Source organism: Aethalodelphis obliquidens, unplaced genomic scaffold (genome assembly GCF_003676395.1).
Source record: "Aethalodelphis obliquidens isolate GAN/ISIS:26980383/991018 unplaced genomic scaffold, ASM367639v1 scaffold98, whole genome shotgun sequence".
In the NCBI taxonomy this organism is placed as follows: domain Eukaryota; kingdom Metazoa; phylum Chordata; class Mammalia; order Artiodactyla; family Delphinidae; genus Aethalodelphis; species Aethalodelphis obliquidens.
In genome coordinates this window covers 2,464,812-2,488,511 of record NW_020838042.1, presented here as the reverse complement: position 1 = coordinate 2,488,511, position 23,700 = coordinate 2,464,812, and the positions used below count along the sequence as shown (strand labels likewise).

At 35.8% G+C, this 23,700-nt stretch overlaps 1 protein-coding gene across 3 annotated transcripts in view; it reads left to right on the top strand.

The window, feature by feature from the left end:
* The window catches only part of DMD (dystrophin), a 2,234,319-nt gene that overhangs the window by 631,432 nt on the left and 1,579,187 nt on the right, over positions 1–23,700 (top strand). For all 3 annotated transcript variants that reach the window (XM_027096086.1, XM_027096084.1, XM_027096085.1), the window contains exons 8-9: positions 3,580–3,761; positions 4,958–5,089. In XM_027096086.1, coding sequence (XP_026951887.1) covers positions 3,580–3,761; positions 4,958–5,089 — 314 coding nt within the window. The remainder of the gene's footprint in view (positions 1–3,579; positions 3,762–4,957; positions 5,090–23,700) is intronic.

Below are 23,700 nucleotides of genomic sequence, written 5' to 3'. Positions count from 1 at the left end.
AAGTTCTTATTTTGGGGGTTCACCCACTTCTTTCAATTTGTGTATTTTAATGTCTTATAATAAAAAAAAAAGGAAATCACATCCCATCATTCTCACCTTCCTTAAATTCTTAGGTTTGGTGGGTAAACCCAGGGGTCAAGAGATTTATGAACATTCAGACTTGGAGTAGGTTGATGTCACCTTTAGAAGCATGGTTGGTTACTCAGGTGAGACCACTGTTAATTGGTTTGCATTCAGAATTTTGTTCATTAGAGCAAGTCCACTTCAGATTGGCAGTTTCAGAAGGGACGGGTTGATGTTGGTTAGCTTGCAGAAGCATGATCAAGACCATGTAGGCAGGTAATTGCTAATTGATTAAATGAGATTGGAACCTGTATTGGTGGCTACTTGTTACCATAGGTACAGAACAAGCAGTTTCCTCCTTCAATCCTTCTTCCATTTCATTTTCAGTTTATTAATCTTTGTACCCCCAGGACTTAGGGCAGGATTTTGTATATAGGCATTCGCAAAGACTATGGAGTAAATGATCTGAAATTGAATGAAGTTATTTTGGGGATGTCTTAGAATTTCTATTATGCATCCCCTTGTTTTCATTACATAGCCTATTTTAGTTCTCTGACACCTCCTATCTGGATTGGGTCCCAGCCTCTTACTTGCCTCTAGTGTTTTTCTCCTTCATTCCATTCTGCGCTTAATGGTTTTACTTTACAAGAATTTTAATGGTGTCACAGTCTTGATCAAAAGTAGTTAGTTACTCTCTAACCTATTGAACTAAGGCCAAATTGACTACTTTGCTATTGATGATCCCTTAGTGTTCCACATACAAGCTTCCCATTTTTTCCTGTTAATCACTATTCTCAACTCTGTGGCTAAGACACCCAAAGGCTCTCTTCCCAGAATATGTCTAATCTGTCCCTACCTCTGCACTTTTACTCATGCTTTTCTACTGCCTAGAATACCTTTCTCCATTTAATTAGGTTTTCCCCTAATGAAACCCTATACAAATTTATTTCAGTTTTCTATTCATAAAGAATTTTCTGATCCTCCAGTAATGTATGCTTTCTTCCTTTTTCTGAACATATTAAAGCACTGGCTATGCCAATTAGAGGAACACATTTTAAATTCTCTTTAGCAGTGCAATTATTTTGTTCTTCTTATTTATTTTATTATTCCAAACTGTAAGCAGAATCCATGGATTCTCTATCTTGTTAATCTCCTGGATAATCTATTAAAAATATTTAAAATTTAATAGGTCTTTAGTAAATATATTTGGAAGGAATTCAACATATTTTAGAATATCTAAATTCCTTTTGGTAAAAACAAAAAGAAATACTGGATTCTACCTACTGGTACAGCTGAATCGTGTACAGCTTCTGAGGTGGGATGGTAATAGATTGGGCCAAAAATATCAATGGTTTGATCCAATAGTGATTGTAGTGATTGATATTTATGAATATTCACGTTCATCCAAAAGGTGTTTTATGTAGATAAAATATGCTACAATTTTTGACATTTGCTTGGGGCAATAGAAATAATGCTAGATCTGTTTTTACCTTTATTTATTTTGATCATGGTTTGCATTTGAGGCCAGACATACATATGCACATGTCTAATATAGCAGTAAATAGTCATGGAACTTTTTATTTACACAGACAATCTTTTAAAATTCAGTGCCTTTCTCACAGCATGGTTTTATTTAATGCACTAAAAAATAAACAATTCTAAATTTTGCTCATTACAGATAAAACTGACTAGTTACTAGTGAGAAGGAAGAAAACATTCTAGAGTTTCAAAAACATATTGTGAAGAAGTATAGTATCTGCCATACAATGAACACTTGAAAAACAATTATCAAATGAAAGGTAGATTTTAGAATTTCAAAGCTAAGTTAGTAAGATTTTTTTTTTTTAGAAAGGCAGTACTTATACACAAGGTATTCTTTAGTTCTTTCCTAAAAAAATATTTGCAAAAAATTATCTTCACCATCTGTTGGCTAATAATTAAATTATAATAGGGAGCAGAGAATATGTATTATATATCAATAACTTTGTACCTTTAAGCCTTATGCATTTAAGTGTCCAGTAAGTATCTTTTGAAAACAAGTAAGCAAAACAACGAAGCAGAAGGTAATGTAAGAGCGTGCTTCTGTGTCATTTTTTTCGACCCTTGTTACTCAAAGTATGGTCTTCAAGTCAGCAGCTTCAGCATCACCTGGGAGCTTGCTGGAAATGCAGAGCCTCACGCTCCACCCAGACCTACTGAATCCGATTCTGATTTTAAAAAGATCCCCAGGTGATTCATATGCACATTAAAAATTAAGAAGGACTGTATTATACCATGGATAGAAGCAGACCAAGGAACATTAGCTAACTTTTTGCTTCTCTGTAACTCTTTTTAAAAATGCTTTAAAAATAATTGTTCTGATTAATCATGTTCCTGTGACTTGCGAAGTAATGGAGTTAAGTGACCTGTTCAACCTCCTTTTATGCTTGTGAACTTGAAATTTGACTGTTGTCTTTTTAACTTATAAACAGAACACCTGACCAAAATATACATATTTAACTTAAAACAGATCTTTTAATGCTAGCTGAGCTAGGATAAATTTATGGCAAGAAAAATGCCTGGCACATTGCTGCTAAGTTGTCTTGGCCTCCTGCCAGGATTTATGTTTAACACTTCTGGGATTAATGGTACTCTTCACATAAAGGATTGTTTTTGCATTTGGTTCCCTGGAATGAGCACAGTGGGTAAATTGTGATGCCAAGTAGCAAAAGAAGCTTTTGAAGGAGCTGCCACTTATTATATGTGTTATTACGAATTATTATTGACTTTAAATGCTGGATTTCTTTCATTCCCTAGATGTGGCAAAGGACATAACATCAGATCAACTTTATGTGAAGGACTTTTAAATTTATCTCTAACGTCTAAGAAGGAAAGCGACATCTGACTTTAACAGATGCACCATAATGTAAAGAAATATTTTTAATGTAGTTAAGGAATATTACAAATCATTATTCTTATGGTATATAGTTGTTTTATTTTATTTTAATTGTAGAAATACACGGTTCGTTTCAACACAGAGACATTATTTTGCTCTTTACATGCTTAATCACCAGCAAAAATTTGATTAGGAGGTGCAAGCTTTCTTTACTGGAAGCCAGGGCGTTAAGCTCTTTGGTGTAATTGTTTAATTACCAGTGCACCATTTTAATTGACATGCTATTATAACTTTCCATGGAAAGGAAGATGCAATCTTTTATTTTTGTTTCTTATCTAATGAAAACCACTCTCTTAGATGGGCTAGTTTGGCAATTTGACTTAGGAAAAAGTATTGCCGAATGAAGTTTTTATGTGAACAAGGAAAAGAAATTAACTTTAGTGCTCATCTCATTGGTCTGCCAAATTGGAAGGACATTTTAGGCCTGATTATCATGTTCTAATTAGTCTCTGGAGGACATTCATGGACAATCGAGTGCTCATTAATCTGTCTTCTTCCTGTAACATTGATTTGTTCATTCCCCTTTTAGACACTGAAATATAGAAACCAAAAATTGATGTGTGGTGTTAATGTGCTTACAGATGTTGCCACCACTTATCCAGATAAGAAGTCCATCTTAATGTACGTCACATCACTCTTCCAAGTTTTGCCTCAACAAGTGAGCATTGAAGCCATCCAGGAGGTGGAGATGTTGCCAAGGCCATCAAAAGTTACTAGAGAAGAGCATTTTCAGTTACATCATCAAATGCACTATTCTCAACAGGTAAAAGATCAAAAGAATAGCTAATATCAATGATATTTTCTGTTTTATATGGATTTTTAGATATCATACACACATATCTATATTGTCTATGGATGGATACACATATATGTATATATATTCACACACACGTACAAAAATATATGTATATATAGCTTTGTGTGTGTGTCTGTGTGTCTATTTGGAGAGAGAGAGAGGGAGAGAGAGGGAGCGGAATCTGTAAACCTAAATTTCATCTGATACAATGGACAATAATGTTGTTTTCAAGGCACATTGTTAAAATACTCTGCTATTGATATGCACCATGTTATAGGAATATGGGACACAGAATACATTGCATTTCCATTGTGTAAAGTGAAATAAAATAAAAGATAGACTCATATACACATTAAACTTTCCATCAACTAGAGCAAAAAGCGAAGAACTAGACCAAGAGCAGAGGCAAGTACTCTGTTTAATAATGTTTTCTTATTTTTAGTGGCAGCTTGCTGTTGTAGTAACAAATTTTGCATACTCAAGGTAATATTTTTGATAAGATAAAATTAGTTTAAAATAGTTTAAATAAAAATTAAATAGAGAATACATATGATAAAGACTTTTATGATATTGTACAGAATCCAGTGGGATTCTTCTGTTACATTGCTAGTTCTTCTTCCCAACGGTGTATATTTAGGGTGTTTTTTTCCTTAACTTTCTTTGACACAAACAATGATGAAAAAGCCTTTAGCAAAATTTCTGCTGAAGGCATGGAAAGCTCTCAGGCCTAATTTTCTCACTCTACTGAACTAATTCTATATTTAGCTTATGAAAGCTTCAGTCCTTTCCAAGGTATTGACGTGATGAATTCTGGTTTTGTTTACTTTGAGTTCAGAGAAGATTGCTTTGGGTTGCTTGTTTTTGCCAGTTTGAAGAGCAGCATCCCATATTAGTGTTGGAGGTGTGTCAGGATGGAATCTTTATGGTTAAATCCCATCCTCCTCTCTTCCCTGACTACCTGTTCTCCAACATGACATTGAGCACCACAATTCTTGGAGTGTACCAGTTTCTAATATCACTTATATATATTTAGGATTAAATTTTTCATCTCACTGTTTCCATTTAACATTCGTTTTTTCTAGTGTGTTGGAAAGCAGTCCTTCCAGGGTTACTTACCATGTCTCTTCCTCCTCTCTGTCCCCCTCCCCCGAACCCTTCTGCAGATCACAGTCAGTCTAGCACAGGGCTATGAACGAACTCCTTCCTCTCCTAAGCCTCGGTTCAAGAGCTATGCCTACACACAGGCTGCTTATGTCACCACCTCTGACCCCACACGGAGCCCATTTCCTTCACAGGTCTGTCAACATTTACTCTCTGTTCTCCAAACCAAAGAACTTCTTCACCCAAGATAACCTAACATGGTTTTTGTTTGTTTGAATTTGCAGTGCCTTTTTTTTCTCCGCCATCAGGAGCCGTTTCATTGTTCTCAGTTGTATTAGATACTGCACATGATGCTGTTTTGTTATTGAGACCTCTCTAGTTTAACGTATGTTGATTCTTCATGAATGGGGATTCTTATAATAGTGATTTGTACTTTCATTATATAATTACCTGTAAGATTAGTTTTTATAAAGGCTACCAACCCAAACACAAAGCTCATTAAAGAGAGGTCATTTAAAAGAATGGGAAACTGGGTGAAATTTACTAGTCACATTACTTGGGGAGATTTTCTAGATATCTGATACCTAAAGGAAATATATACTCTATATATTGCCCTTATTATATTTTCACTGTATAAGTATGTACTTATATTCTATTTAAGAAAAATATAGCTGTAAGCTTCTTCATGTGATAGATTTTAATTTTGCCAACTTAAACTTGATAGCAGGCTCTGTAGTATTTATACAAGAAAGTCACACTCAAACCAGGTCAGATTCTATGCACCATTCAGTATTTTCCACGTAATGAATCTTCTCAGTAGCATTTTCTATCATTATTGCAGTGTTGTAGAAAACCTAAAAATACAAGAAATTATAGCCTTGTATATGTTAGAGCATGGGAATGGCATGTGCTAGAATTGCTGGATTTGCTAAAATTTCCTTTTAAAAGAAAATCTCATTTATTTTGTTTAGAAGAGCAATTTGAAGAGCAATTCCGCACTTCTTGCGGAAGTGACTTTTCTCAATGCTACACAATGAATGGGAATTTAGAAGTTATCGTCTTGATCCCATTGGAGAAAAGTACACATTTTTGGAGACTCATTGATTTTTTTTTAAGATAGTGGTTGTATTTAATTAGTGATTTATTTGGCACAGTTAATTGATGCATGAAAAATTTTAACACTGAAAGTTTCCCCCAGGGGAACGTATTTCAGGGCATAGTTATTTCATAGTTATGCCCTTTATCCTTGGCTAGTTTTCTTGCAAAGTTGAACAGAGGAGATGAGTGAGAATGGTTATGATTATGTGACTCAGCCTCATCTTCAATTAAATTCCCATCCACATGTTCACAAAGTTGTATAGTCTTGAACAAAAAACCTAATCAGTTTCTTCATTATCAGTAAATAAAAAGAATTCTGCCACACATTACTGACTGCTATGTGTATACATTATATGAACTAATAAAATCCTTATAATGACTCTTAGAGGTGGGAGGTGCTATTTTTTATCTCCATTTTAAGTTTAAGCATACCCACCCTTTCCTTGCTCCTCCTCCTTCTCCCTCCCACCCTCCTGACTCTCCCTGACTCTTTAGGCTTTTTTTTTTTTTTTAAATCACCATCCTCCAATTGAAACTTCCAAGACTTCATAGGTGTTGTACCTCCTAAAATAAAGAAGTCTTAGCCAAGACAAAAAGAGGAGTATTTTTCCTCCTTATTTTCACTTTATTGAGCTGCCTCTTCCAGAAGGTTTTCTCCAGTGCCTATTCTGGCAGCACGTTTTTACCTCATTACCATCTCATTAAGGCATTGTTCAGGTATGATTCCTTAATGAAGTAATTATAAATGGACTTAATTTTGCTAGACTGTATTTGTTGACTCTCCCTTTGTCTAAATATTACAAAATATGTAATATATCATAAAATATTGAGCAGTTCACATATCTGTTTTAACTTAACATAAGCCATTGAAATAAACCTATTGTTACCCTTTAGAAAAGAAGAAACATGAGTCACAGTTGGTGAGGAATGATATATCCTGCCTGTTTCTAAAGGAAGCACATCAGAAGATGGTGTTACACATAGTTAGGTTTGATAAATTTGTGTCTTAACTATTTACTGAGAAAATTTTTTCTAAAGAGTTTCTCAGAGGGGCTGAGCCTGTACTGCCCCCTACAGGTTATATCTGATCCACTTTCAGTGATCGGCCAGATTGGGTTCCATTGGAAGGTTTCATTCAAGTGTTTACTTGGTGGTCTATAAGTAAGGGTGCAGTTTTCCATAACAGAAGAGAGAGCCATGTGGGAGACTGTTCCCTATGGGAAACATAAAATGCCTAAATTATTGTAAAAGTTCCCTGTATCTTAGAAACATTAAGTATCCCCATCTGTCCCAACTTAGAAAATCTGATTTATAGTCATTGCAGTTTGTGAACGTGTTGAGGTGAAGTGATCTGACCTATCTCAGGATCTCTGCCTATAAATCAGTTTTTCTCATAATTTACGAAGAAGCAATACTCTCTGGTGTGAACCCTAACTTTTCCTTCATTGTATCACTTAACTACCACCCATTCTTCAATGGAGGACATCCTTTTTATAGTTATACTGAATTCCTATTTTTATGACTTGGATCATGCCTCTCATTCTACTCCTAATCTAATATCAAACATCCCCAGTATCTTTTTCACTTTCCATTTCTCTCTTTCTCCTGGCACCTCATCCTAGCCAAAACTCCTGTAGGCACACCTCCTCTGTCCAAACATACCACTCCGTTTTATCTTGTTAATGTACTATCATGTGACATTTTCTTTCACTGACCATTTTTTGTAGTCTATGCTTTATACATTTGTTTATTCAGCAAATAATTATACTTGGTCACCAAATCCAATGTCTTTCATCACCTCTCAGGCTTTGTACCGTCACTGAAGTACTTCTCCTATAGCCTCTAGACTTACCAGCTCCTTCTCTACCTCTAACTGTCTTGTGTCTCTTTCATTATCTGGCTCTTCCTCCTCTTCCAACTCCCTTAGCATAGGAGTCTCATGTGAGATCCCTTGACCTTCTTTTTTGTATACGCTCTCTGTTGTCAATATGATTTAATCTCTTGACTTGAAGCTGTATGCCCATGATCATTGTATTTATGTTTTCACCACTTCCAATCTCTCTTGAGTTACAGCCTCATTTTCAACTCTTTGGTATGTATCTATACCTTGATGTCCACTGATTTCTCAAACCTCCTACATCCTGAAGTGAACCTTGTTTCATTGCTCACAAACTTGTTTGTTGTCCTTTTTGTTATGTAAATGGGGATGTTATTCAACAGTTTTTGAGATTTAAATATGTGACATACTCTTTTGCCTCTGTAGTGATCTGCTATTGAGTAATGAAATATGTATTGTCAATTCTTTCTTCACAGCATTTCTCCATTAAGTTATGTTCCCTCAGTATTCATAAATACCCTCTGATTCAGGCTCTCACTACATGTCTTCTAGATTACAGAAATAGCTTTGCAATCAATATCACTCTTTTTAGCTTAATCCCCTCTAAATCATATTAGATTTTCTTATTAACAGCTTTAATAACATAATTCACAAAACTTTCTTCACTTCCTTTGGCCTTTATAATAACTCCACTCTCCCAAATTTCATCAGTAAGCTCCATGATCTATTAACAATTTATATTTTCATGCTTATTTCACACTAATCTATTTTATGTTTTCTTTACTCCAACCAAATTAAGTCACTTTCTCTCCTGCACAAGTGCCAAGCAATTTCTTTTCTTAGCTTTTATGGTTCTCTCAGCCTAGAATGACTTATATCTCCTTTTCAAATTGGCCAATTTAATCCAAATTTCAAGGCCTAACCAATAAGTGGCACAGCCTGAATTTAAGTTCAGATTTATCTGACTCCAAGCCCATGTTAATTATACTAACTACCACTGTATTTTCTCTACTATGATTCTCACACATGGAGTGATATTAATTTATGTAATCATTTTACACTTATTTATTAATCACCTACTATGTGCCAGGTATTATTATAGGATCAAAAGACACATTAGTAAACAAATACACAAAATAATTCCTGCCTTAATTGAGGACATGTGTTCATGGGAGAGTCATAGTATGAACAAGTATAAATAAGTAAAATAACATTTCAAATAATATGAAAATAGCATGCATTAAGTAAAGTAGAATTTAGTAGTAAGTACAATAGTAAATGCTAAAAAGAAAAAATAAGTAAAAGAGGATGGTGGAATATGTAGTACATGGTGGAGAAAAGTTAAAATATCAGTTTGGGTGGTCAGAGAAGGATTCATTAACAAAGTAAATATTGAGTAAAGACTGGAAAGAGGTATGGGTACCTTTGGGAAGATAAACCCATGAGGAAGAAACACAGATAGTACAAAAGCCCTGAGTTGTGGGGATATTTATTTGGACTATTCAAGGAAAGGTACAAGTTAGGGGCACAGTGCTAGGAGATGGTGTCTGAGCTGTAGTAGTGGACCAGATCACATAGGGTTTTGTAAGTAATGGTGAAGACTTAGGTTTTTATTACCAATGAGGTAGAAAGCTATTGGAGGAATGACATAAACTCACATTATTTCCACATGGCTGCTTTGTGGAGAATAGACCAAAGGAATAAGGATGGAAACAAGGAGACTAGTTCGAATGTTATTGCAGTAATCCAGGCAGGATATGGCAGAGGCTTGGATTTGGATTATTTTTCTCCCCCCCCCATTTTTTTTTTATTGTGGTCAAATACGCATAATGTAAATGTCAACGTTTTAACAATTTGTAAGTGTACAGTTCAGTGGTATTCAGTACATTCATAAAATTGTCTAACCATTACCAACATCTGTCTCCATAATTCTTTTCATCTTGCAAAATGGAAACTCTGTATCCATTAAAAAAATAACTCCCCATGACTCCCTCCTTCCAGCTCCTGGTGAACCACCATTCTACTCTCTGTTTCTATGAGTTTGGCTTTTTTTTTTTTTTTTGAAAGATTCAACATATAATGAGATAATGAGATCATGCAATATTTGTCTTTCTGTATCTAGCTTATATCACTTAGCATGAAGTCCTCCAGGTTCATCCATGTTGTCTCAAATGCCAGAATTCCCTTCCTTTTTAAGGCTGGATAGTATTTTATTGTGTGTATATATGTGTTTGTGTGTATACACACACACACACACCACATTTTCTTTATTCATTCATCTGTTGGCCAACATTTAGGTTTGTTTTCATATTTTGGCTATTGTGAATAATGCTGCAATGAACATGGGAGTGCAGATGTGTCTTTGGGATACTGTTTTCAGTTTCCTTTGGATGTGTACTGAGAAGTGGAATTGCTGGATCATATGGTAGTTCTATTTTTTAATTTTTGAGAAATGTCCATATTGTTTTTCATAATGGTTCTATCAGTGAGAATGATGCATAGTAATTGAATTCTGGATATGTTTTGGATAACTTACAGCGTTTGCCAATTCAATATGGAACACATGTTAGCTGTATTTTTTGAGAATATTTAACTGTGTCATAAGAAAACAAAGATGATAGATGATACTTCCAAGAGGCATTAAACTTAGAGTGTAAATAAACTATTCAATAATAGCTTATGAAATATAAGTGAAACCTATGTGTTAAATTTAGCTGATGAGGAGCAAATAGCTTGTGAGACATAGGCAGAGGTCAAAATGTGCGTCAGCTTTAGATAGTAACTTGACCTATTACACATGTTAAAAATAGATGGAATAAATAGTGAAATACACAAGAATATTGTTTATGGATGGAAAGAGATGAAAAGACCAAATTATAAGGTATGATGATATCACCTCTAGGCTGGCAGCTTCATCATTCCTAAATTGGCCACCGATTAATGATACTCAGTATATCTTATGGCCTCCCAAGTGCTCTAAATAAAAAATGCAAATAAATCCTATAACTGTTTAGCAGACTAACTGATGAGCTACAGCTATAGGTCAGCTATACTTGCCCCTGCATCTTTCCAGTAGAGCAAGCGTATGTGGTCATCTTAGGTACATTCTGTCCTAAGAATGTGTCTTGCTCAAATCTCACCTCTGGTTCTGTCTACCACACCATCAACAGGGAAGGCTGATACAGCAAAACGTACGGATACTGTATAACCCAAGATTTAAATAGCATGGTGGTTCTTCTGTTTGACCTTATCCTAATTGCATTACACCTTCCATCTGTTTCACCTTGCCTCTCTCCATATGCTTTAAAATGATTTAATAAATGTTGGGATTTGAACATATTAATTTCGTTGGTGAGCCTTTCTGTTTCATGCTCTCTGGGATGGCATACCTAGTAGCAGAATTGGAGGCCACCATTTCATCAAGATCATGCTCCATATGACATAGTGGGTGTGAGTTATGAAAGAATTCGAGAAACCAAGGATTACTGCAAGGTTTTTGTTTAAACAATAGGAAGAATGGAGTTGCCACCAACCAAAATAGAATAGACTATAGGAGGAGCAGGTTTGGGAGTAAGGTTAGAAGCTCAGTTTTGAACATGTTAATCTCTTAAACTTTATTTTTTTTAAAGTTGAAGTATAACTGACATATTATATTAATTTCAGGTGTACAACATAATGATCCTATATTTGTATATGTTGTGAAATGATCACCATAGTAAGTCTAGTTAACCTCTATCACCATACGTAGTTACAGAATTTTTTTTCCTTGGGATGAGAACTTCTAAAATTTACCTTCTTAACAACTTTCAGGTATGCAATACAGTATCATTAACCACAGTTGCCGTGCTGTAGATTATGTACATTGCGTCCCCATGACGTATTTAGTTTTTATCTGGAAGTGGGTACCTTTTGACCCCCTTCACCCATTTTGCCCACCCCATACCCCCTGCCTCTGGCAACCACCAATTTGTTTTCTGTATCTATGATTCCACTTATCAGTGAGATCACATGGTATTTCTCTTGTTGACTTATTTCATTTAGCAGAATGCCCACAAGGTCCCTCCTTGTTGTTGCAAATAGCAAGATTTCATTCTTTTTTATGGCTGAATAATATTCTATTGTGTGTGTATGTATGTATGTGAGTGTGTCTGTGTGTCACATTTTTCTCTATGCATTCATCCATTGATGTACACTTAGATTGTTTCCATTTCTTGGCTATTGTGAATAATGCTGCAGTGCGCATGGCGATGCAAACCTCTTTTTTGAGGTAATATTTTGTTTTCTTTGGCTAAATACCTGGAAGAGGAATTGCTGCATTATATGGTAGTTCTATTTTTAATTTTTTGAGGAACCTCCATACTTTTTTCCATAGTGACTGCACCAATTTCAATTCACAATAACGGTGCACGAGGGTTCCCTTTTTTCCATAGCCTCACCAACACTTGTTATTTTTTGTCTTTTTGATAATAGCCATTCTAACAGGTGTGAGGTGATATCTCATTGTGCTTTTGATTTGCATTTCCTGATGAATAGTGATGTTGAGCATCTTTTCATGTGCCTGTTGCCTATGACTTCTTTGAAAAACTGTCTATTCAGATCCTATACCCATTTTTAAATGGATTGTTTGGGTTTTTTGCTGTTGAGTTATATGAGTTGTTTATATATTTTGGATATTAATCCCTTATCAGATATATGACTTGCAAATAGGTTTGGCTGTTCTGGGTCTTTTGTGGTTCTATACAAATTTGAGGATTGTTTGTTCTATATCTGTGAAAATGAGATTGGAATTTTGATAGGGATTGGGTTTATTTCTAGGCTCACTATTCTGTTTCATTGATCTATGTGTCTGTTTTTTATGCCAATATCATGCTGTTTTGATTACTATAGTTTGTAATATAAATTGAAATCAGGGAGCTTGATGTCTCCAGTTTTGTTCTTTCTCAAGATTGCTTTGGCTATTTGGTGTCTTTTGTGGATTGTTTGTTCTATTTTCATGAAAAATGCGATTGGAATTTTGTTAGGGATTTCATTGAATCTCTTGATTGCTTTGGGTATATGGACATTTTAACAGAAATAAACCCATATATATATGGTCAGTTAATTTACAACAAAGGAGCTGAGAATATACGAGGAGGAAAGGACAGTCTCTTCATTACGTGGTGCTGGGAAAACTAGACAGGAATGTGCAAAAGAATGAAACTAGACTACTGTCTTACACTACACACAAAAATCAACTCAAAATGGATAAAAGACTTGCATGTAACACGTGGAACCATAAAACTGCCAGAATAGAACATAGTCTGTAAGCTCCTTGACTTCGGTCTTGCCAGTGATGTTTTGGATCTGACACCACAGCCAAAGGCAACAAAAGCAAAAATAAAGAAGTGAGACTACATCAAACTAAAAAGCTTCTGTACAGCAAAGGAAACCATCAATAAAATGAAAAGGCAGCCTACAGAATGGGAGAAAATATTTAGCTCTGGGCTTGTCATATACGGTCTTTATTATGTTGAGGTAAGTTCCTTCTGTACCCACTTTGTGGTGAGTTTTTATCATGAGTGGATACTGAATTTTGTCAAATTCTTTTTCTGCATCTACTGAGATGATCATATGATTTTTAAACTTTATTTTGTTAATGCAGTGTATCACATTGAACATACTAATCTTGAGATGCTTATGAGACTTGAATATACATAAAGCTGGGGTTCTAAGATCAGAGTTGAGGATAAGTAATTTGGAAGTCATCAACAGCATAGATAGTATTTAAATCCATTGACCTGGCTGAGATCACCTAAGAAAAAAAGTCACCTGGATGAGATCACCTAAGACTTAGAGATGAGAAGGAATCAGCAAAAGAGATAAAAAGGATTGCTAGAAAGGAGAGATGAAAAGGGGGAGTGTGTGGTATTGTAGAAGCCAGGCGGAGAAAGTGTTTCAGGGAGAGAAGAGTGTTTAACAGCATTAAGTATTGCTGATTAGTTCAAGTAACATTAGTGTTGAAAATTAACCAGTGAAATGTCAGTGGGATAAGCCCCCTGGGAAATCTTGACATATAGCATTTATCACAGTGGATTTACTAATAGCACCTCTGTTCGCTCTCTAAACACCTCTATTCACTCTCTGTCCCATTTTGGCCAATAAGTTATATGCTCACTCTAGCTGATATTTGCTTTGATAAGAGCACTTTCAGTGGAGTGTGTTTTTTTGGAGGTGTTGCTGATTGGGGTGGGTTCAAGAGAGAATGAAAGTGTGGGGCTAACTGCATTGTGACACGTAATAAACCTACACTGAATCGTTTATGTTCATGTGGACAAAAGCCTATATCTCTTGGATGAAGCCATTCTTCTAACTGATTATGAATCGATATATTAGTTTTCTTATGGCTGTAACAAGTAATCACAAATTTAGTGGCTTAAAACAACACAACTGTATTATCATTTATTATGGTTTAGGAGTTCATCATGGTTCTCACTGGGCTATAAAAAGGTGTCAGCAGGCCTGCTTTCCTTCTGGAGGCTCTAAGGGAGATTACATTTCCTTGTCTTTTCCAGCTTTTAAAGGCTGTCCACATTCCCTGGCTCATGACCCCTGACATATTCAAAGATAACAAGAGCAAGTTGAGTCTTTCTTATCACATCCCTTTGACCTACTCTTCTGCCTCTCTCTTCCACTTTTAAGGATTCCTGAATACATAGGGCCTACCTGGATAACATAGGAAACTGTCTATCTTAAGGCTAGCTGATCAGCAAACTTAATTTCATCTGCAACCTTAATTCTTCATTGCCATATAATGTAACATATTCATATGTTCCAGGGATTAGGACATGAACATCTTTGAGGGGGTGATTTTCTGGCTGCCACTGTCTAATACCTTGGGATGCAGATACTAGGAGGGCATCCATTACCTGTAAGCTAACAGTAAGACTGGTATCACATGGCTTTTCCAAGGTGCCCTGAAGTATCAGATTGTTCCCTTCCTCTTGTGTTAACTGCACACGAGCCTCATCCTTCTTCTAGAGACATTGGGAAACTACCCTTATGCTGGAAACAACGTGGAAGAAAAATAAACAAACAAATAAGGACATACCTATATTTCTGCCTATAAAGGCAGATCTTTGTGTTCCTTGCACAGCTTAAGGCACAGATGCCCACATTCATTTAATAAACATTTTGAGCCCCAAATAATGTCTTCTGCTCTCTAAGAAGCTCACAAAGTAAAGGAATCAGGCTTTGGAAAGTTATCCATACATTGCCTATACTCTTATAATTTTACAAGAATAAAAGGGAATCACATCCCTCTCAATCTTGCCAGAGCAAAAAAGGAGCACCTCTCTTCTTTATCTAACATTTGCAGTTTTTAAAAGCCTTTTGAGTACATATCTCATTTGACCACTGCGATAAACCTGTGGAATGATCTTATTAGGCTCATTTTAACGTTGGAGGAATTTTAATGGAGGGAAGGTTTTGTGTAAGCAGCAAGTAACTGGCAGAACTGGGACTCAAAGCAGGTGTCATGACTTCCAGTAGAGTTTTGATGTTTCGCTATTTGAAACTCCCAGCCAGATCAGCCAGAGGCTCTCTTCCTTTTTCATCACCATTATCCTTAGTCTTCTAATACTTATAAATGCTGGAAAGCATTTGGGAAGAAAAATCTTTCTCTTCTTCCTCTTTGCCTGATGAACAATAGCTGTCTACCATCTGCCCGTCACCAGCAGGACAGGTAAATAATTATTTATGCATTTATGAGATAAGCAATTGAACATTTAAAATAGAGATACTAAACATAAAGTATGTAGAAACACTACAGAGAAACAGCCTCCATATTATAAAAATCTGTAAAACATTGCGAAAGTAGTAATTACACACAAACCATAAAATTGGCTCTTCTAATAACAAAGGGGAAAAATAGAAAAAAAAAACATACTTATGGGTCTTTTCAAAATAATTAAAGTTGAAGTTAAGAAAACAGTTATCTTTATATATTTTAGATGACAAATATTTATAAAGTATATGGTTACATGGAGATACAGTGGATAACACTGTAGAGCTAAAAATGGCATTTAGATGCTCACAAACTAGAACAAAAGGAAGTGCCCATTATACAAAGTGTGCTCATGCCCTCAATGTTTGTGTCTGTTCAGACACAATTCATGCTTCTCAGCATTTTGGCCCTACCCCTGAAATGGTCCAATTCAACAATTTTCATCTGCCTGCTGGCTAGTAGTTTCCATGCACAGATGTCTTACCATAACCTCAAGTTCAACATATTTAAAGCTGACCTCATCTTGGCCCATGGGGCCAAGTGTCTCTTCTGACATTTATTCTCACCCAGGCTTGAACCCATCTAGCCATGTGTGACTTCTCTCTGAACTCCCTCATGCCTAATTGGTTCTTAATTCCTACCCATTGCTACTGTGGATTATTTCTAGCACCTTTTCCTTCCTGTCTGTTAGTGTGGTTTTCAACTTTATCTAATCTGGCAAACCTTGTCAATCTTATCTATGACCCTCTTCCTTTATACAATCCCCCTTACATCCGGATCTTGCCTTAGAGCATATCTTTAAATTATGCTGTTCAATTATTTTCCTTCCTCCTCCTCCTTCTTGCCTCTTGCTCTTTCTCTCTTTCATGCATACATACCAATCTGCACACCCTCTCACATCTGCACAAGGATCCTCTACCTCACACTAAGTGGCATGTTTCAGGAGTTGAATGATAAATTGAAGGAAGTAGTCTCAGCAAAAGTTCTATATATCAATTTTATTTAACTTTTTTTTTTTTTTTTTTTTTGCTGCAGGATATGCCTGAATATGATTGAAAAATAAAAAGGATAAAAGTCAGTTAAAATTAAATATTCTTATCCTTGCCACCCCTTATGTATGTGTATGTGTGTGTGTGTGTGTGTGTGTGTGTGTGTGAGAGAGAGAGAGAGAGTGAAATTTCAAGTATTTGCAGTTTTTCTTACTGTGAGAGAGACTGAGCATCTTTACATGTGTTTAAGAACAAGTAGGATTTCTTTTTCTGGGAAATTGTCATGTTTCCCAATTTTTATCAATTGGAATATCTGTTCTTATCAGTTTGCGGGACTTATTTATATATTAAAGGCATTAGCCATTTTTTGTGACATGGAATACAAATAATTTTCAGTTTGCTACTTGTCTTTTTAATTTGTGGTGTTTTTCTCCATTCAGAATGTTATTTTATGTTGTTTGAAATTCTTTAATCTTTAATGACTTTTTGTTGGCAGGGGAGTTCATGTTTATAAATGACTGCTATTGAAAGGGTGCTTAAACAAGATTCTCCCATGGTTTCTTCTAGTTCTCTTTTTAAAACTTTGATCCTACTAAAACTGGTGCAAATTGGAAAGTTGAGAACAATTTTAAGTTTCTCCCCAGAAGCTACTCAGTTGTTGAAACCATATATATAGATTAATACATGTATATCATAATCTAAATGTATGCCTCTTTTAAGAAAGAGGAAGCATTTCCAAGAAGCTCCCTAGCATATTTCTCTTGCATTTTATTGGACAGGATTACCTCACATCCTCATGCCTAAACCAATAAGGGGAAACAGAACATACTACCATGACTGGCTTAAACCAATCAAAAGTCAGCCATCCTTGAATCATATAGCCATATGGAACAGGGTGATTCCTGAATCAAAGCAGGTTCTATTAGGACAAAGAGAAGAAAAGGGATGTTGTGTAGGCAGTCAGAAGTTTATGTTAAAGTATCCCAGGGCTTGATGGAATTTTTGTCCAAGTCCAGAAATTGCACTATTACCTGGAAGCTAGTTGAGATAAAGATATGCACTTGATACTCCAAAAGCAGGGAAACAGTCATTTATGAAACCTCAAATGAAACCACTTTTACCCACAGGAGCATCACTTCTTGAGAAGGAAAGCACTAGTTGAGCAAAGAGGAGGGAGCCCAAAGTTTGGCATCAGAGAGGCTTAGGTTTACGTTCCAGCTTTGCCACTTTCTAGCTATGTAGCCTTGACAGAGTTTCTTGCCCTTTCCGGACCTCAGTTTCCTCATGTGTGTTATGATAGTTATATCTAACTCATAGAGCTGTTAGGAGGATTAAGTAAATTGAATCATACTAGGAACCTTCCATGGCATAAGCACAGTGTAGGTTCTCAAAAACTGGCACCAATATCATGGTTACTGCTTTAAATACATCAGGTGTTAAATGAAATTTTGTGGTTTGATCTGAGGACATTATCATATTCTTATCAGTTCTTCTATGGGAAAATAGAATTTGGGTTCCAAAGTGATTTATAAATAAACTTTGAATCAGAACCGGTGTAGAGTTTGGCAATTTCCTGAGTTAATATACCAGATACAGAATTGTAAGGTAAAGGATGTACTTTTTAGTTCTGAGGTTGCTGAGAAATAGTCTTGGAACCCTGCAAAGTGGAATATAGCGGTGCTTCCTTCTAAAGCAGAAAAAAAGCACTTGTAGTTGATTTTAGGCCCAGTGTTCCTGTTGGGAGGAGGTAGGGGCAGGGGTTTCTTTACTCTGTCTGCCATTGGCCCCTCCCAACACAACTTGTCCCTCAGACTGAATGCAGATTGTGTAGAAGAATTGGCAAACAGAGGGTGCAAAGCCAGCCAGTGGGGAGCTCTACTTAGATTAGAAGCACCATTGATCTGCTCCATGGAAGCTTTTATACTTTCTGATGTGACTGAACAAGTGACCTAGAAAGAGTATTGTGAGGTTTGAGCTCAGCTCTAAAGATTGGTGCACTGAAAATTTCCAAGCAGAATTTTGAAACGGACGGAACATCAGAAAGAATAGAGGTAATAATATTACTTTGAACAAATAAACTCTTACCCTTCCATTTTTTAATCTATAAAATAGAAAAAGGGTAAAAGAAACCCACCTGGCTAAGTTACACCAGCTAAAGTGTTCTCAAATTTTTCAATGTCAGGTACACAAAATCCTTATATTTACAGTCAAGAGTTTTGAGTCAGACATCCTAAAGTTAGAGGTGTAGATTTTATTCATTTACTTAATGAGTATGTATTGAGCACAGACTATATACTAGAACTCTTCTAGTTCCTGAAAGTCTTTCCATGAACAACATGGAAATGTTTTCATGAAGCTTAATTTATAGATGGGGAAGGAGACCAAAATGTTAAGAAAAGAATCAATTTTAAATGACTGTAAGTCATTTTAGTCACTGTGAAATAAAGAAACAAGAGCTGGAATTTTTAAAAATAATGGAACTGTTAAGGTTAAAGGACTATTCTATAGCTGAAAGTATCAGTTGAACCTTCTCTTGAGCTGAAAACTGGAAGGCGAGAGGAAGCTAATCTCCTTCAAACTCCAGCTCTACTATTTTAATAACTCTCTGTGGGACTTGATATACCATTTTCTATCCATGACTCTGTTTTCTCATCTCTAAAATGGAGATGATTTCTGCTTTACATGGTGGCTAAAATAATTAGCACATAGCATATATGAAAAAAGCCTTCACTCACTCTTCTACACAGTAGGCTCTAAATAAGTGTTTAAGGATGAAGAAATGTTTCTAATAATGCAGGTCAACTTTGCTGCATTTGATATTATATTTATAAATTATGATTTAAACTTAAAAAAAATTCCAATTTTACCTTTGGCAAAGATAGTTGGCGTTTCTGGGAAAGACGATAGATAGTTTAACCACCTATGCTGGAACCTGACTTTTCCCATCTCTCTTTTGATACCAGAGATAGCTCCAGATGTAGCTGTGGATGATTAAAAAAAAAAAAAAAATTCCGTAAAACAAGGATATATGAAAGTTCCCACTTACTTCATGTTCATTACATTTTGTGGGCCTAGTGGCTTTATAAAGTTTGAAAGAATTATTGGGTGGAACCAAGCTAAGCTGTTTACGTAACAATCTTTTAAAAGGGCAGGTGAGCGTATCTGTAATTGTTAATATATTTTTCAGAACTCTTCATGACGAATGGACGTAGTATGTCTTGTTTAGCTTAGTTTTGGCCTCTTAAAGAATGTTGAAGCCATACATTTGTTTTAATACCTTTTTTGCAAAAAATCTTTGAGGAAACATGATGTCATAAGAAGGTGTGTTAAAATTCTGATTCATCTTACTTGCTGTGTGATACACGTGTTTCTCTCTTGGCTCACCTGTGTAATATAGTCATACATATCTTGTTCTGCAGTTTTCATTGCCACATAGCAAATCACCTCAAAATTTAAGGGCTTACAAAAAAGTAACAGTCATTTCTGTCATTATCTGTCATTCTTCTGGGGGTTAACTGGGCTTGAGATTTCTCATGCAGTTGCAGTAAGACAGTAGCAGAGGCTGGAGTCATCTCAAAGACTCCTTCACTAACGTGTCTGGTGGTTCTGTTGGAACTTCAGCCAGGGTAGTTGGCTCGAACACCCACATGTGGCCTTTGCATGTAATTTGTGTTCTCTCACAAAATGCTGGCTGGGTTCCGAGAGCGAGTGATCCAAAGAGTACTAAGCAGAAGCTGTATTGCCTTTTGTAGCTTATTCTTGGAAGTCACATAGTGTAATTTGCTCCATGGTCATAGATCCACCCATGTTTAAGGGAAGGGAACACAGACCCAACTCTTGATGGAGAAGTGTCATTGTTACAGTATAAGAGGAGTTAGGTAGGATGGGAGATCTTGTTGTATTCATCTTGAAAAATACAGTCTGCCACAATTTACACAATTCTTATGAGAGTCATTGCTCAGCTGAGAAACGTAGCTAGCATGCTGCCTAACAGGTGTTCAATAATGAGTACTCTACTTATTTGTGACTGTACTTGGTTTAAGTAAGCTTGTACAGATCTTCAAATATCCAGGCTCCTGATTAACTAAGAAGTCTGAGAGTGTTTTTGTCTGTAATTACCACAGAGTGAGTTCTGCAATGGAGATCAATCAGTTGCTTTGCAACCCAAGTGAAATTTCAAATTCATTTGGGAAGAATTTATATATTATGTAGTATGGAGGGTATTATAGGTGACAAAACTGAAGTCCAGAGATGTTAAATTGTTTAGCTCAGGCCACAGAGTAGAAATACTGGATTCAGTAGGTGGTATCTTGAAGTATGCTAAATATGACTTCTGTCCTAGGATTTTAAATATTTTAAGCAAGTTCACCTCATTTTTTCATTTTCTCCAGAACAATCTCTAGTTTCTACATTTGTTAAGTAATGTGATTTCCTGTTTTTCACTGTATTGTTTACAACAATCTGTTTTTCATAAAGTACTTTAATATTTTAATAATTATTCCGTAATTAAACTTTTTAACCCTATTTTTTAATGAAACCATGCTCAATGTGTGGTAACATCAAAATTAAGATATATGATAACCTTGATTGGAACCTTATTTTATATGGGTATATTTCTTAAAATCCCTGCTATAAAATTCCATCAGAACATGTCCTTACTTATTAGTTTGTGGTTTACCTATGAATAATATCAATGAAAAAATGGAATGATGCTAAGTTAATCAATATATATTAACCAAACTTGCAGAGCAACATAGGTAAATGTGTGGTAAATAGTGGTAAATTCAGTGTCTTTGGGTCTTAAATCTACTGGCAAATGTTTTATTTTAACTGAAACTCCCTTAAGCTTGTATATGTAAAAAAATAAATTCTTTTGAAGAGGTATCTTATTTAGTAGTAATTAATATAGAGTAATTGTGAAAGGAACATGCAGTTAGTACTCATAGAAGGTATTTTGGGTCATGGAAAACTTATGATAAGAATGCAGACATCAATTTTTTAAACTATGAAAATGTTATAAATTAAACTGTTGGGAAAAGAAATCATCTTTGAAAGGATTAATGATGAGTTGACAGTATTGTTATGTGACTTTATTTCCAGATCATCTGCCTGCTGGTCAGTTACAGAAAGTCATGTGCCTCTTTTACATATATCAAATCCAGATTTGGAAGACTAACATTTTAAATATTTATTTCTATTAGTTCAGTTATTCATGGTGTAATGATGCCTATCATGGGAGCTACATATAAGAACAGGATTACTTCACAATAAAATTTACCTACAGTGAACATTTATGAATGTGTTTATTAGCTTCCTCTGGGATCTCTGGTTAATTTAAAATCTTAATACATTTTATCTTCATTTTACCATGTCCCAAGGAAATTTTTGGCTGAAAGATTAGCATTATAAAAAAGAGGGTTTTAATTAGAAATTTCTATACTGTGGGTCAGATTGCTAAATCCATTGGCAATTATCTGCTTCCTAAGATATGTAGTTCTCTTTCTGAAACATTAAAATTTACTGTATAATACCTCAAAAAGTCATTTCAAGAGGAATTTTGGGTCACTAATGGAATTAGAAATAAGATGTGCACATGGATTCCTCTACTTCTATTTCATCATTTAATTTTCATGTGAACCAGGTGATTAAAGGCTTTTTAACTACCTGGTCCTCAAATAGTTCAGGAATAAGTATGCCAGAAGGACTGTAGTATTACCATTAATTTACTAATTGCTCATTGCCCAGTTGATCCTAGAAGGCAGGAATGAATATGAAAGAAAATATCTATTAAGCTCTTAAAAATTTTACTATTTCTATTGCTTCACATTCTGTGATTACAGTAGTTAATTATTGAGTGGGTGAATGTATTGAGTAAGGCAGTTCTTGTTGTATCATGTATTGATTAGAATTATACATGCAAAATCATAAAGAACTTTGAAAGTCAAATAATAAGTTAGGAAATTATTTGTAAAACTTATACACAATTTTAATAGCCTTCATGTATAGATAACAATAGTAAATCAATAAGAAAAAGCAAAACACCTCAGTAGGAAAATTCACAAAGAACATGATTCAAGAAGTGACAAAAGAAAAAAAAAAGTAAACATATCAGTAAGACATTCCATATGAAAAGACATTCCACCTAACTAGTTATGAAATACATACAATTTTTAAAAAATGAGGTCATTTTTACCTACCAGGTAGGCAGGTCAGAAAGGTAATAATATCCACAATTTTCCAGAGCTTAAGGAAACAGGAAATTTCACGAATTATGAAGGGTTTATAACAGAATAAATTGATGTTTTTCTGGAGCATATTTTTTTAGTAAATCACAGAATTTTAAATATGTAAAATCTGAGTCCTGTGTTCATACCTCTAGAAATGTATCTAAGGGCAATAATCTGATGAGGGAAATGATGAAAGGAAGAAATACAGATGACTCTTAAACAGTGAGGGGGTTAGGAACACCGACCCTTCGGTCAAAAGTTAAAAATCTATGTATGAGTTGAGGAAGATGGCGGAAGAGTAAGACGTGGAGATCACCTTACTCCCCACAGATACATCAGAAATACATCTACATGTGGAACTGCTCCTATAGAACACCCACTGAACACTGGCAGAAGACCTCAGTCCTCCCAAAAGGCAAGAAACTCCCCACGTACCTGGGTAGGGCAAAAGAAAAAACAATAAACAGAGACAAAAGAATAGGGACGGGACCTGCACCAGTGGGAGGGAGCTGTGAAGGAGGAAAGGTTTCCACACACTAGGAAGCCCCTTTGCAGGCGGAGACTGCGGGTGGCGGAGGGGGGAAGCTTCAGAGCCACAGAGGAGAGTGCAGCCACAGGGGTGCAGAGGGCAAAGCAGAGAGATTCCCACAGAGAGGATCAGTGCTAACCAGTACTCATCAGCCCGAGAGGCTTGTCTGCTCAGCCGCCGGGAAAGGCGTGGGCTGGGAGCTGAGGCTCGGGCTTTGGTCGGATCGCACAGAGAGGGCTGGGATTGGCTGTGTGAACACAGCCTGAAGGGGGCTAGTGCACCACAGCTAGCCGGAAGGGAGTCCGGGAAAAAGTCTGGAGCTGCCGAAGAGACAAGAGACCACTCTACTAACCACCAGTCCCT